Here is a 16841-nt window from a genome sequence, read left to right on the forward strand (position 1 = left end):
ATGTGTATGTTTATCTATCTGACTCACAGCACATTGCCTGCTTGCTGGTTTGTTTACCTGGCTTGCTTTGCATCTAATCCCAACCCCAGCATGAGGACAGCGTTTTAAGTGTAAGATATGCCTTGGCCCTCAGGAGAACGACGGTTCAGACATGACAGTTTAGGGAAATGGAAAAGGAGGCAGACTGGCAGGGTGATAATTTGTGCAAACCTGAACACATCACTTTTAGATAATCATACTGAAGTCCTATTAGATCAGATGCATTGTTCCAGGTTTTGTCATAGATATAAAAGTTGCTCTAGTAAAAAGTGTTCTCATCATTAAACAGACTGAAATAAATGCCAATGTTTGTAATATACCTACAAATAAAACCATAAGGAAAATGACTATATTTGTGGTATTTCTAATTCCTGTCAATACTACAACCTTATCCGTGCCAGGCAAAGCCATTTACAGACTGAGGACTGGAGTTGCATTTATTTATTATGTTAATGGAGGCTTCCTCGGTGCAAAACACATAAAAACCAACTTAGATTTGAAAAACAAAACAAATCCCTCCATGTGAAAGCAGGCTGCACTAAGGAGAGGCTTCTGTCTATCCACTCTGCTATAAAGCCCAGATCAGTGGAGGGCTGCAGTGATGGTTGTCCTCCTGGAACTCTGTCCCTATTCCACACTGGATCTCTGGATCTTTGTCAGAGTGACCATCATGTTCCTGGTCCCCTCTCTTACTGAGGCCCTTCTACCCTGATTGCTCAGTTTGGCCAGGCAACCAACTCTTGGGGGAGTCCTGGTTGTGCCAAACTTCATTCATTTGGGAATTATGGAGGCCACTGTGCTCTTTGGAACCTTCAGTAAAAAAAATAATGCCCAGTCAATTTAATTTACCACAGGTGAACTCAAATCACCTGTGAGCTAATTTTCATGAGCTTGCAAAAGATCTGAGTAATATTTCATTTTTTTAAAAATTTTTCATATATTTAAAAAAAATCTAAAATTCTGTTTTCACGTTGTCATTATGGGGTACTGATTGTAGATTAATACGAGTAAAGTGATTTTTCTACTGTAGCATCAGGCTGCAACATAACATAAATCAAAAAGTTTAGAGGTCTGAATACTTTCTGCATTCTTTGGTTTGCACTACAACCACCACAGAACTCTTTAAGACTTTATTAATATTTCTATGAAATAAAATAATTAAACAAACTGCCAAATTATGTGATGCCACTTTACCTTGAGATTGAATTTTCCTTTAAGGTTGTAAAGTGTGTTGGTATAGTTTATCATCATTGTTACATTATAAGAAGATCAACACTGTGAGAATATAGTTTGAACAAGTAGTGAACCGGGTCAAGCAGCAGCTTTTCAATAGATGCTCTGTCTAACCAGGGTTTTCCAACCTTTTGTCCTTGTAGCCTCACCTCTATTTGTACCCTGGGAAAATCAGAGCCCCTATCAAGACCCACATGAAAAGTAAAATTATACATTGCTGCCAAAAATCAACATCTATTTTTTTAATTGTTTCATTGATTTAAAAATATTTTTCTTACCAAAAGAACTGCTTGATAATGGTTTTATCCTTGTTTTGCTTAATTATGACAACCTTTGAGCAGACAATGCCTTTGAGACAGAGTGAGACAATATGTATGATAGCATGCCACCTAATGCAATGCAATAGGATGAGATAGAACATAGTGCTGTGCAATGTCAAACAATATGAGGTAAGATACAGCACATCACAATACCACCCGGTGATATTGTATGTTACGATATTGTAGCACTTCCATCAAAAATAAATGCAAAATAGTTCTCTGCTGTGTTTTTCATGTGCTGTTTCAGCTAAAAAGGTTACCCTTGGTCTTTCTTTTCCTCCTTAGCCAAAATTTGCACACCCATGCTGATTTGACACCAGAGTGACACCCACTTATTTCCAACAAGACACCCTCTAAACACCAAATTATATGGCCTCTTTCCCTACCTCTGTCATACCGCACTCCAGTTTCTTTCAATTTACCGGCCTGTCTTTCTGTTGCACCTTATTTTTTATTTCATTAACGCTGTAGCCTTTTAAGAGCCCAGGCTTCCTCCTGTCTCTTTCAGTTTCCCTCTGTGTCACTCTCACACCCGTGTTCTCCGGTTCAATTGTTTTTTTTTTCGTCGTCTTATATGTCCTCATTTCTTCCCTTTTTCCAAGTGAAACTCTTAAACTCACTAACCCTCTTCCTCATCTACTTCTTTCATCTCCTCTCCAACCATCTCTGTCCCTCCTCGCCCGGCAGCTTCTTTGTTTTGATATATGACCTAATTACTCGGCTAATTGAGCTTCTTGTTGCTGCCACGCTGTTTAGTGGTGAGGAATTTCATCTTGTTGCCTTTACAGTAAACGTAAAGGTCAAACTCAGTGTCATCAGTCACCAGACATCCTTTGTTTGGCTACAGATACTATCATGATCTGGACACACAAGTTGATACTCTTAGAGCTGAAAAGCACAAAGATCATTCTGAATGTTGTAGTTTCATGTTGTCACTGAGAATCATCAGTGCTGCTGGTTCCTGGTTGTTACGGGACCTGCAGTCCTCCATTAGCCAATTTCCCCTTCATAAATGGCTTTAAGTTCCGATTCTTATCTCTTAGTGAAAAAACTAAATTGCTGTAAAGACAATTATGTTCACTAATATGCATCCCATTGTGCAGATTCTTTTCGGTGACAAATTAATCTCTGGTGTCCTTTTAAGAGAGCCAGAAGCACTTATTTCACTCTTGTCTGCTTCTTTTTTCCACAGGATATTTTCCACTTTCTATTCCCATCTATTTTCTTTTGCTCAGCAAGTGATTTTCTTTCATTCACTGAGTTGACTGCTTGTCAGATGGCCACAGATATGACACTGAGATCTGCATCTCCTCCCCATGTGACCGCTGTTCATATGTTTTTTTCTGCTTTTTCTTTTCTGCTCATCAGAACTGATGTGTTGATCTTTGCATCTTCCTTTATTTAAGACAGGCAGGAATTACAAATAGTTATTTAGGAGCCAGCAGATATTATAGTATGACCTCATAGCATTAAAACTAGATACTCTGAGGAAATTTAAAACGACTGAAAAAGGAGACAACACAAAAAAGACAACAGTAAATCCGTTATTTACAATTTTAGATTTTAGAAAATCTAATATGTAAACACAGTTTTAGATGTCATATAGTGTGTCAGGGATCTACATATAACCCCACCATTCAAGTATTGAACACTATTGTTTGGGATCTTTAAGGGTTCAGTTAAATATTACAGTAGCATACAATCAATTACATCTCAACATGAGATGAGACATCAGAGGCTGCCTTGGCTGTTTGCAGAGATGGGAATTTGAGTCTGGGACTTGAATTTGAGTTGCACTAAAGTAGCACACATCAGTGACTTAAGACTTGACCCCTATTGTCATACGTAAGCGTAGCCTATACGCCACAGCCAGCTGGCCACAGACAATCACAACAATGGCTACCCGAACTGTTGCTGCAGAGCTTTTCGTGATTAAATTTGCAGTTGTAAAATCAAAGATGCAGCATTGGCCACATCTGAGCTTAAAAACCCTTGTTTAGGGCCGTCAATTAAAAGTGTGAAAAATTAGCATTAGCACCTGTGAACGGGTAGCAAACTTTAAGACGTTTGCTTGTTACTGTCATTCTAGGCAAACAGAAGCTAACCTGATTAGTTTGGCGTTCAGTTAGTATTTCCAGAAGGTGAAGTTATTACTATTTCACCATTTTGCTCTAACAAAAACAAACGGTTAACTCAATTACCCGGCTAACGCTAACTGAGATAAAGTCCACATACATTATTAACATCAGCTTCTTAAGCTACATCATGCACATTTCTTTTAGACCAGATCTACTGTTTATAAGTAGAGTTGTGGGCTATTAAAGAAGTTGGGAACCCAGTGTGTAACAAATGTTACAGATCACTCAATAGTGCAAACTTTCATCCATGTCTAATTATCCATTTAATAAATGTTAAGCATGAAGGATGTTTACTTTAGCTGCTTGTTGCCCATTTTTGCGGCTTTCACAGATTGTTGCCACTTTTGCCCATTTCTTGCCACTTTTCGTACATTTTTGTCACTTTTTGACTATTTTTGCAACTTTTAAACCATTTATGCCATTTAAAAAATTATTTTCACCCATTTTGCCACTTTTCACCCATTTTTGCCACTTCTTTTTGCCATCTTTCTTCATTTTTTCAGATTTGAACCCCTTTTTTCCTTCAAAAAACATATTTGAACACATTCTTGCCTCTTTTCACCCATTTTTGTCTCTTTCCACAATTATTCAATTATTCACTATATTTAAAAAAGTTGTCTCAGTTTCTTGTATTTTATTTTCTGGCATGCTGACATTTGTGCACATCATGGCCTTGCTATAAAGTCTGATATTATTTTCTTTATAGATCAGTGCATACATCCACATTGTTAACATTACAAACTAGAAAAGCACTCGGAGAGTGCAGACCTCTGCCATTAGCCTTATCTCCCAATAGTAAAGAATCCTTAAAAAAATCCTGGATCCAGACAGTGATCCAGATCACTCCCAACATCTAATCAGTTCTTCCTTATGCCATTTCTGACATTTCCTGAAAATTTCATCAAAATCCATCCATAACTTACCTCCATGGTCCCCCAGTTTGGGCTGCAGGAAGCTCTCCCCTCTATCCCCCCTTATGGGCGGCCTTGGTTACAGCCAGGGTTTACTAAAAGCTGGTATATGGCTGCTGGTGGAGCGATTAGCTTGGTTGAGGTTTTTTTTTTTTTTACATTTTTTATCAGATCTGGAAAGCCAGTCTTGGCAGAGAAGATGGTTTTGCACTTCTCTTCACCATCTTCCTGTTTGGTATCACTTTATTAAAGTTTGAGGTAACACAGACCCTCTGTGCAGCTGCATGACTTCTAATAAAAAACAATGTGCTTTTAGTAAAGTTCACAAAAGTTCAAATTTGCATATTATAAAAAAGATTATTTATTGAAATGCCTCATTTATTTAAAACCTGAATAGAGGAGTGTATAAATGTACAATCTGGAGGCCTTGGAGCCTTTAGCAGTGATGAACTATATCCTGGTTCTGCCTCAGGCCAGACTTGCAGAAATTCCTCGGTGAAAAATTCAGAGAAAAGGGAACAGTAGCTATGATAAGTAGAGTCTAAGTCATAGGAAGAATTTCTGAACTTTTACCAGTGTGGAACTAGTATTTTTCTTACACACTTAAATGTAAATTAGAGGTTTTTAGACTTTGCCGAAATATCGATGTTAGATTTCATGCAAAAAATAATGAGCCGTTTCCGAGACTGAATGATGTCCTGTGGGAAAATCTTTTTTTTCCTCTTGAAAATGTGTTGAAATTGAATCAAAATATCCCAAGCAATTTTCTGAAGAAGCATTGCCAGTCTGTAAAAAAATTAGGCTACCTTTCACCAGCACAGGAGGAAACTCTCAAGAGTCCAAGCAAATCTCTGAGCGTCATCGTTTTAATCAGCTATTCAATCTAGTGTACTGACATCTACTGATGATGATTTCTCCCTAAAGCCTCGGATGGCTTTCCATCTGCTTTAACATTCCTTTTCAAATAACTTCCTTGTACTATCACAGCCTTTGCCAACATCAGAGATCAAATGTTTGGTCCAAGGACACAGTTTCCAGTAAAGCAGGACAGCCCAGTCATCATTTATTTTTCCTATCATGATTTCAAAGGTGACACACCAGGGGATAAGCTCACCTCTCTCATGTTGAGGTGCCACCGCCCCCTGCTGTTCATCCTGGCAAAGCTCAGCGCAGTTTGTCCTTGTTATTTGAGCCCATGAATCCTGCATGCCGTGGATATTTTGATCCGTGACGGTGCATCTTCCACAGACAGTAAGCCATGTTCCATCTCATCAAACACAGTCGTCTCTTTCCCTGCCAGTGCTGATGGGGGAAAATCTTTGCCATCTCATTATTAATTGAATTAAGGGAGGTATTTCTGGTGCAAGGTGAATTCTGGGCATGGTAACAAAGAATTATTTATAGTGTACTTTGAAAATTCCCATGCTCTAATGGGAGTGAGCCTATTGCAGTCTGTGTGGGTAAGAACATTGATGCTCACACATGGAAGCGGCCTCTGTCCTCCAGTATGAATACAAACCAACATGGACAGAGATGCTTTGACTCTGAATGAGCTCATTATTTAAAGTTAAAACCACATCCCATCATTTGGCAAAAATAGGCAGAAATATGTATAAAGTGTTTAACTGTCCATTCAGGACAGTATTTAGTCATTTAAAGAGGGGCAGGTGCAGTTATTGCTAAAAATGTCTGTAGTTTGGAACTTAGCTCAGTTTGATGCACTTGTGTTGCATTTCCATTGAGCATGTCTGTTTCTATCATACCAATATGTTGCCTTACCTTTTCCCCTGGACCCTAATAGTGTTGTTGTTGTTGCAGAATTGAACTTGGTGCTAATGAGCTGCTATGGACTCAGAAGCTGGTAACACCCTGAGGTCAAACTGGAGGTAAAAGAAGAGGAAACATGGTGGGGTTCAGAAGGTTTCACTCACCCATTGTACCATGTTTATAAAACAGTTGTTGCCTGGGAAAGCTCATCCCTGTGACAACAGCATGCCATTAATTTGTTGTTTAGTAAAAAAAAACAAAAACAAAAACAGATCAATAAAAGGACAGAATGAGCTGACCAGGCACATAATAATGGAGTTAAAAAAGACCTTGGAATGCTTCTTATCACATATGGCATGTGGCTATATGGAAAAAGATGAAAAAATGTGTTTTTAAAGATAGACATGCAAATTTTCGATGTATTGAATATACAATCAGTGTGACTCAACAGGTTTATAACGTCCTGTTTACACATGCACAAAGCTCCTTACATTTTCAAGGGGAGCGTCTGTAAACCCAAACCTTTACTCTGACTTCACCGGGGATTTTTTTCCACAAGCCCCCTGAAAATTATCCTGTAAGAACAGGAGCAGATGTGAGAAGCAGGAGAGCAGTGCAGCTGGACATTTTCTGGAGGATTCACTGCAAGCAGTCGGAAGGGAGCTTGTAGAGTTGGTACAGCAGACTGTAAAGCAATTGACTGGCAGCATTTTTCACGCACATAATAAGAAAGCTTCATTATGGTTTTTGTTTGACTTTTTAAGTTTCTGCCCTGTTGTTGATATTGTGTGAACACTATAAAGACAACAGTATTTGGCCACACCTGCTGATTATTGAATTCAGGTGCTTCAGTCAGACCCATTGACACAGGTGGAATTATTTAGGAACAACAAAAACTCAGCCACAAAGTGGGCGATTCGCATCACTGACAATTTCTTTAAAATGTCAGTGATGCAAAGCAACACCAGGTATTGGGGTTGCAATAAATCTTGCCTAAACTATTCAATGTAGGGCCCCTGGCAAAAGTAGAGTCCAAGGCAGACTCTGATGTGAGGCCCCCAAGCACCAGAATTGATAGCTGGTAAAGCTCATTATTAGTTGATAAAGGTTCTCAGTGTTGGTTGAATGTTGTGTCTAAGCTGTGATGAAGCCACCCACCATTACATGAGGCTATAGCTTGAAAGGTTAAAGGGCCTTAAAGGGGTTTTCCTGCTCCACTGCCCAGTTGTAAACCAGTGCAGTGAACAGGCAGCATCTTAAAGGAGCAACACAAGTAAATTGGTATATAACCGCTCCACTGATACAATACTTTTAGTCGGCAAGTGGACTTTAGCATGCAGGGGGTGCAGCTAACTGTTTACCTGCAGAGTAATGCACATTGCAATTATCTTTCTGAACTTTTGACATCACTTTGAATATATTGGGATGGTTTTGGTTATAAAGACTATTGACATACTGTTGAAAGTTAAACTGTGAAGACTTACTTTTTCATGAACATATTCAGAAAAAAATGTAAAAGAACAGGATTCTTGGAGTCATATTTAAAGCTGCAGTTTGAATTTTAGGGGTATTATCAAGCTTGACTGAATGTAAAAAGCAAGTGAACCTTATAGATGTGAGTGTTTTTTCTTCATGTCATGGCAGCTACAGCTCAGTTACCGCCAGCGTAGGTACACACTTCTGTGAAAAATCAAGTGTGATTACAGCATTGAGAGTGGATGAACTGGAGGGTTTGATGAGAAACGAGAGGGGCTGTGGGCGTGTGAAGATGGAGAGGAGTACTGGGTCATTAGTCTTTGATGTTTTTTCTCCCTCTGATGTGACCCATCACTAATTCTCCCTCACAGTTTTAACATGAAGGCTGTGTGTGCAGGACTTGATTATCTATGACAACATTAACATTATTTATCAAAGTGTTAATTCCTGTATGTCTGTAGGTATTCTTGGAGGTAATTTCAGGTCTTCCTCACCCAATTAAAAACCTCACCTTCATGAAAACTGCATGCTAAGCTCTGCTTTCAAGGTTGACTATACTGTGTAAAAAATCCTTGCTAATCCAGACTAGCCTCCTCCCTCAATCCCCCATCCATCCATCCAGAAAATCTCCTGGGACATGCCGCCTCCTCACGTGCATGAAACTACTGTATCATTAGGTCTTATGCTAAAAAGTGCTTGGCTCCCATCTAGTAACCAGAGCTGGCACTCTTATGTCAATGAATTATATCAGTGGAGCAATGTTCTCCTCTAACTAGCTGTGTTTTGGGACAAGCTATTATAACAATAGAATAGAGCTCATGAGGAACTAATAGGATGGTGTAACAGGTCCCATGGGACATGAGCAGTAATACGCTGGGAGTGTAATACGAAGCCCAAAGGGAGTAGATATGAAATGTTTATGTTTAACAGCCTTACTGATTTCTCTTTGTTTACTTTGACTTGCTTTTTTTTTTGCTCAACTTAAATGCAGGAAGCCAGCAACATATATGTTTTACTGTAACTTCAAATTTGTTGCAACAATTGATCTACTCTATCTTTTTGTAACTGCCAGTTATTAAAGCTGAGATCTGGAAGAGCCTTTATCTTAACATTCAAACAAAGAAATCACTTTTTTTGTTAATACTTCTCCCCTTATCCACCCTCTTATTTTAAAACTGCAGCCTTCCCACAAAGATATTTATCTTTATTTCATACTCTGTGACTTTTATCGGACCATTCATTTCACCAAGTGTTTATGTTCTTATTTGGACCACACAGTCCTGTCAAGTGAAATGGCTTTACTTGATAAACCATAGCACTTCTGCTTTCTGGGAGCTCCCAAAGGACTTTTGCCTTATGGAAAAAAGTCCCATTCAATAAGGCAAACTCAGTGGATCACAGCTGATACCTGAATCTATTTTTGCAGGTTTTCACCAGTAAAGAAATGTAATGCTGTATATTGCTCTGTGTTATGTCTTTACCTCAGGGAAGAAGATGTTAAACTGGCTGTTGACTCTGCAGTCCTTTCATCAAACTGTCTGGCTGTCGTCAGGCTACAGCAGATACAGCATGAACATGCTGAGACAGAAAAAAAGAAGGTAAACACCATAAAAGTTGTCCATTTAACTTTAAAAGGTTTTTTAGATATTACTAAACCATGTAGACATGTTTGTGTACACTAGTAATGATCACAGCATATTTCTTTGCCATTCCTTTGCTGACGCTGTATCAAAAGTTAAAATAGCCAACATAGCAGTATTACAGAGCATTTTTCTTTCAAGGTTGAGTCAGTCATTGGTTGAGGTCCTGGAGCCAAGGCCAAATATGAAGAAAACTGTTTTTGTGAAGGAAATTTGTCATTTAAAGTGAATGTCAAATAAGGTGCTATAACAGTCTTCATTTATTCATAAATGTATTTCTTATAGGGGACAGTGCACATTGATAAACATGGACATGTAAATGTGCCAGATTGTATACATAGACTCATTTCCATCTATAGCCTCTGACAGGTTGATGGTATACAGTGCATTCAGAAAGTATTCAGACCCCCTTCTCTTTTTTCAAATGTTTCCTGAGAAGCCTCTGCCTAGCCACTCTGCCATAAGCCCATATCAGTGGAGGGGTGCAGAGATGGTTGTCCCGCTGGATCTTGTCCCATTCCCAAACAGGATCTCTGGAGCTCAGTCAGAGTGTTGCTCTGACTAAGGCCCTTCTCCCCTGGGTAAAGGTTAGGGTAGCTGGGCTACCAGCTCTTGGAAGAGTCCTTTCCAAATCATGTCCAATCAATTTAATTTGGACTCCAGTGAAGATGTAGAAACATGTCAGCTGCAATCCAGAGAAATGGGAGGCACTGGAGCTAAATTTCAAGTGGTTTTGCAAAGGGCCCGAATACTTACTTATACTTCTTTTTTTTCCACTTTTAATTAAGATGCAACAAATTCTAAAATTCTGTTCTCACATGGTAAGACTGACCAGGACTAATGTGACCATTGCAGTTAAAGTGCACAAGGAGGATGGTAAAGTACTATAGTGCTAAAATGCAGTTAAACATACATGAGCTTTTAAAGTCCCTGTAAAGTCATAATAAATCTGTGGTTAGGTTTGTTGTATGAAGGGCCACCATGTTATGAACCACCAAGTTCAATTTCCATAAAATAAAACATCTCTAAGTTTATCAAATTAAAACCTGCTCTAAGATGGTGTGGGCATGTCAGTTGAATCAGCTGAAGCCACGCCCACTCCAAGAAAGACAGGTACAAACAAAAACAGCATTTAACTGACTGTCAATTTTTAATGAATGTATCAACTAACAACAGACTGTACTGAGGCGAACTGCTCTGTGATTTTATACTATTGTAGTGTTAGGGGGCGGGGTTATTCCCCATTGTGGGTTGGTGACATCCCCAGCCCACATATTTGCCCCGCCCAAATTAAACCCAACCAGGAAAGAGGTGAAAAAACTTTCTAACAGTCTAAATCCAGGATTCAGTCACATGTAGATGTCAGTGATTTCACATGTTTACAGCGACATTATTCCAACATATTTAGTGGGTTAAGAGACAAAGCTTGGATTTCACTTTACAGGGACTTTGATTGACTGCAACTTTCACTGTATTTAAATTTCCTTCAAAAGTGAATTAAAAACAGCTGAAAATAGCAAAAATTGAGGTATTTAGGGTTCAAACTGATACATTTTATTGTTATTTGGAAATATACTAGCATCCTTAATTTGATGCCTGCAAAACATTCCAAAAAACCATTATGAAATATTCAAAAATTTAGGTGTAGGTAAGTTAGTTACAGCCATATATCCCATATAGGGCTGGGGAATTACTTGATGTTTTAAAAAATCACAATATGACCTTCTGCGATTTTTAAACATTGCAGAAGATGCAATATTCCTTGAACCTAAAATGTCTCAAAACACCAGTTTTATACTTTTGATGGAGATGTGATGCACTACACATCATGCAAACATTCAAGTGTTATTTTTAAAAATAGTTTACAAAAAATACTTTCCTTATTTTTGTTAATTGTGAATGATCGTTCACTTCAATACAACAATTTCAAACAAATTTGATATATAAGTCAAAATAATAACAATTAGATGTTACAAAAATTGTTCTGCCCTAGTTAGTAGTTGAATGCTTGTATTTGTTGAAAAAAAATAAGATGAGAAACTTTAAAAAATGATTACATATTCAACTGCAGTCCCAATGTTGGAAGAATAAATTGCAATTAGATTATTTTTTCAAATCATTTAGCCCAAATCCCATGCATCAACAGCTTTCAGTTACATTCATCTGGGCTGGAGCTTATCTTAGATGGACTGACCTTCATGCAGTCCAGACCTGTCTCCAATTGAAAATGTATGGTGTATTATGAATAGTAAAATATATGGATACCCAGCACTATTGAACAACTTAGGACATACACCAAACAAAAAATGGGAATGAATTCCACTTTCAATACTTAAATAATTAGTTTCTTCATTCCTCAAGTACTTAAAAAGTGTTGTTAGGAAAAAAAATGTGATATAACACAGTGATAAACATCCTCCTGTCCCAACTTTTTTGCAACTTGTTGCAGGTATCACTTCAGAAAGTGTATATTCATTAATAATGATACATTGTTTCTATGCTGTATTCTATTGAATATAGTTTGAAATATTGTAAATATTTTATACAATGTCCCAACTTTTTTGGAATGTGGGATTATAATATAATGTAATATGCCAATATACTTGATTTATATGCTGAATAATGTCTGTTTTGGATTTGCTGAGTAGTACATTTGCTTTGATCTCTATTCAGAGTAATACTGCAACAATTATGACAAACATCACTACATAGAAATATTTTTTTTATGCACTGGCACTCTATGTATTACTTTCAGTAGGTTTTCTTTATTTCAAAACATTTTTATCAGGTGAGACTAGTAAATAAATCTAAGTTAAACATTTATTTTAGATGTTATATTTAATTATAACTGCTTTACAGAGATGTGATATTGAATTATGTATTTATTTTACATTCATATTGAATTATTGTTAGTCTTTGGCACTGTAACTCTACAGGGACATATGGTGAACTGAGGGTGGGTGTCTACCCTGAGCGGCAGTATGATCTGTCCCTTGTTGAGTCTGACACTGGAGGTGGAAGTGTTGGTTGATGATGTCAACTGAGGCTGATGAGATGAAAAAAGTGACAAAACTGCAGGATTGGTGTTGATAGGGAGATGGATGGTAGAACGCTGTGGTATCTTGAATGAACTGGTTGAGGAAAGGGCCATATTTAACAAGAGAAGCACTATAAAGCTAAAAATCAGGAGCAGTGCTATTGGATAGACGGGACCAGATAATGTGAACAACTGATGATGTGGAAACGAGTGAGCATACAGGGAGGAGCCATGTAACAGACTGTGGGACTTAGTGGTTAAGGTAGCTATTTTTAAACTTTTTTGGTACAACAAACAGGTCTGGTGATGTCAGAGAATCACCATGAGTGTGAGTTGACTAGTATCTGATAGAGTTGACTAGTATCTGATGGAGTTGATTAGTATCTGACAAAGCTGGTGAGTATCTGACAGAGTTGACTAGTATCTGACAGAGTTGACTAGTATCTGATGGAGTTGACAAGTATCTGACGGAATTGACGAGTATCTGACAGAGCTGACTAGTATCTGATAGAGTTTACTAGTATCTGATGGAGTTGACTAGTATCTGATGGAGTTGACTAGTATCTGACAGAGTTGACTGGTATCTTACGGAGTTGACTAGTATCTGATGTAGTTGATTAGTATCTGACAGAGTTGACTAGTATCTGATAGAGTTTACAAGTATCTGACGGAGTTGACTAGTATCTGACGGAGTTGACTAGTATCTGACGGAGTTGACTAGTATCTGACGGAATTGACGAGTATCTGACGGAGTTGAAGAGTATCTGACAGAGTTGACTAGTATCTGACGGAGTTGACTAGTATCTGACGGAGTTGAAGAGTATCTGACAGAGTTGACTAGTATCTGACGGAGTTGACTAGTATCTGACGGAGTTTACTAGTATCTGACAGAGTTGACTAGTATCTGACGGAGTTGACTAGTATCTGACGGAGTTGACTAGTATCTGACAGAGTTGATGAGTGTCTGACAGAGTTGACTAGTATCTGACAGAGTTGATGAGTGTCTGACGGAGTTGAAGAGTATCTGACAGAGTTGACTAGTATCTGACAAAGTTGTTGAGTATCTGACAAAGTTTTTGTGTATCTGTCGGAGTTGATGAGTGTCTGACAGAGTTGACTAGTATCTGACTGACTTAATGAACATCTGATGTAGTTTACAGAGTTAAAAATTGATGGCTAAACTAGCTTTTTAACTCAAATAATTTTCTTTATTCAATATAGATAAAAGAAAAATTATAATCATTAAAGATGAAACCACACTATCTACATGCTCTGATTAAATTTGTTTTTTTAGTAGCCTACCTGTTGGACAACACTACCCCCAGGTTTGGACTGCGGCTCTTGCAAAGGTTTTTTTTTTAATACAGTCTTGCCCTTCAGTACAGTTGAGGACTCTGCCTCGGTGCATCATAATGTGCAATGTTTGCCATTATATTGCACTAACAGGTGGCAAGCACTTAGAATACCAAGTCAATATTTTTCTCCAACCTATTATATTTGTACAGTTTCGCTCAAATTCTAGAAGTTTTTAATCCCTCCAAACTGTTGTTGACAAGAATCTTTTTATTAGGCAATTTATAGTAAGTTGGGTGACCAAAACCACTGATGTCTGCCCCAAAATATTTGGCAAATCATCAACCAGAGACATCTTCTGCTGCAGCAGAGATCATCCATTCAGTCCATGTTGATCCCATCCCCTGCTTTGCCAGAATCCTTATTCCAGCTCTTTGTGAAACACGATCCATCGCATGGGGTCCATCGCCTGGAGGCTCTCATCCTCTTACGCAGCCCATATGCCCACACACTGCCAGTGCAACATCACAAAGTGCATTTAATTGACATGCTCTTATGCAGCATAACTGACTTATCATCTTGCCCTCCCCTCCCATTTACACTCTCACTTTCTTTTCTCTTCTCCCTCTCTCTGTCTTTTGTCAGCACTTTGGCTGTAATTCCTGCTTCAGTGGTCTGGACATACAGCGCATGACTTGATCCGACATGAAAGCTAAGGGCTAACAATTGTAGCCCATGAGTGGGGGAGAAAGAGAGACGGAGAGAGTGGGGCTGAAGTATGGCGTAATTCAACAACAACAATAACGGCATCGTCAGTAGCCTATCATCGGCTCCTCGGAGTGAGGAGGAGAGAAAGTGAAAGAGAGAGAGGGGGAGAGAGGAGGCTAGTCGCACCACTCGCGAGGAATAGGCGTGCTCTCGTGCGCGGCATCCTTTAATGTTCGCTTTTTCCCACCTGAACGTCCGCTCTGTGCTCCCCGTGGCTGAGGTCGGCCTTATACACAGCGTTTACGGGGCGGACTTTTCTCTCCTAGAGGAGTCAAGACCGACTTTCCGCCGAGCAGCAGGCTGTGAAGGCAGTACCGGTCAGTGGGACCACACCGCAGCACTTTGGGTAACTCACACAGCTGTAACAGGAGGAGGCTGCCGTTTTCTAACTGAGCACATTACCATGAATGACTTAGTCAGCCAGTACAGGTGACTTTATATTCCCTACTTTCTGTTTTCATCTCTGGATTCTTTGGAGGGAACAATTCACGTTGGCAGCATAAACCTAAAACTGTGCGCGTGAGGAGGGTATTTCCTGCCCAAGATGCAGGTGGATCGGAGCTGTGTGGTTCTCAGCGCGTGTTTCCTGTTACTTTTCTCAACTCTCAGCACCAGGGTCACCGGGATGGGGAGCACCCACCAGAGCATCCCTCCATCTGTGTAAGTAGAAGATCTTGGAAACAGATGTGACTGCATCACTTGATTTTCAAGTTTCAGACAGGAACTTGTTAGAAAAATCTCAGCTGTGTGAGTCAACGAAAACAACTTGGTGACTTTTACGGTTTCCTTTACTTTTTAGTGGTGTGGTTATTCATAATGATGCCTTTTTTCTCTTATTTAAGGGTTCCAATTAGTATATAATGCCTGTATTTTTACTGATTGGCTGTTTAAGCTTGTTATTTTTTGTTTCTTTTTAGATTTCTTCATGTATGTGATGCATTTGTTTGCTATCTGCAGGGTGAAGCTCTGGGCTTCAGCATTTGGTGGAGAGATGAAGTCCATCTCTGCAAAGTATTCTGGCTCTCAGCTGCTGCAGAAGGTGAGCAGTTTTTTTTAAATCAGCTATCAAAACTCAGAATAGCAATCAAAAGTCCACATATTTGAACCTGAGCTGGGTTTTTATGTGGATGGCGTATCTCTTGCAAAATATGAGAGAGTGGAGAAGAGGAGAAAAGGACTCTCCTGTTATTGAAGTGTAAAAAAATGTTTATTCTGACATACTTTGTAAGCACACATTGGGACATCCTCAGTCTTTTTTTGCAAGGCTGAATTGATGTGATACTGCTGGTGAAGTAACGGCTTATTTAAAAGCTCAGTACACCTCTTTGAGAGACTTTTAAAATTGCAGTGTGGATGTGAGAGACCGGCTTATGAGAGAAAATAACTGCTGCTGAGTAATTTTTCTGAGTTGAGAGAAATGTCACTCTTCATCTCTCACACCACAGGACCTGCACTTTTTAGCCACTTGAGAATCGGTAATGCATATCGACTAGGTAGGCACTGATTTAAAAGCTTATTCTGTACATGTGCCTTTTTAAATGGCTGTCCAATTGTCGAGCACTCTCAGGGATACATTCACACACTCTCTCAGAGAAGTGCTTTTTTAACTGAATGTTCCTCACGTTTCAAACAACCCATTTTTTCTCTGTAGCTCTCTGCAGGCTCTTCTCTTTCCTCTTTCTCTCTGCTTTGTGGCCTTTATGCAAGACTTGAGTGTGATGGAATGCAAATTTTCCCTAATGGAGGGTCAGTTGATGAAGCGGGAGTTTAAAGTGGCTAATGGATAGTGAATGGATTAAAGGCCAGGCTGGTGCTAACCTCTCCGTGGGCGCACACACCCATGGTGTTCGGCTCAGAGGTGTGACGGTTCACGGAGACCGACTGTGGCACGCCTGCAGTTATGTGTCACAAAGGTCGAATCAGAGATGGGATGTGACACGCAACCAGGACCTGACACAGACTCCCACACTCACAGAACGCACAGCCTACATTTTCACTTGCACGCTCGCATAGACACACACAGGCCGTGATTTCTTCAAGCGCTCAGAAGCCGGAGCTGTGGTGTTATCTCTCTAACAGGATAAAAACTGTTCCCCCTTCTCATCTTTTTCTGCCTCCAAAAAGCAGATAACCCTCCCACAGAGTGACGACCTCTTTATGAAATGCAAATGAAGGCCGCAGGGTTAATTGAGCAAAGAAAAGACGGGAGACCTCTTTTG

The 16841-nt window shown here is 39.3% G+C and overlaps 1 protein-coding gene across 4 annotated transcripts in view; it reads left to right on the forward strand.

Annotated features, from left to right (window-relative positions):
• Positions 1 to 15114: 15114 nt before the first annotated feature.
• Positions 15115 to 16841, forward strand: part of cacna2d3a (calcium channel, voltage-dependent, alpha 2/delta subunit 3a) — a 213339-nt gene continuing 211612 nt past the window's right edge. For all 4 annotated transcript variants that reach the window (XR_005992575.1, XM_041799783.1, XM_041799785.1 and 1 more), the window contains exons 1-2: positions 15115 to 15282; positions 15580 to 15661. Coding sequence is in view for 3 of the 4 variants with exons in the window: in XM_041799783.1 (XP_041655717.1) it covers positions 15167 to 15282; positions 15580 to 15661 (198 nt within the window). In the remaining variant the exon portion in view is untranslated. The remainder of the gene's footprint in view (positions 15283 to 15579; positions 15662 to 16841) is intronic.

This window comes from Cheilinus undulatus, linkage group 11 (assembly GCF_018320785.1).
Source record: "Cheilinus undulatus linkage group 11, ASM1832078v1, whole genome shotgun sequence".
NCBI lineage: Eukaryota > Metazoa > Chordata > Actinopteri > Labriformes > Labridae > Cheilinus > Cheilinus undulatus.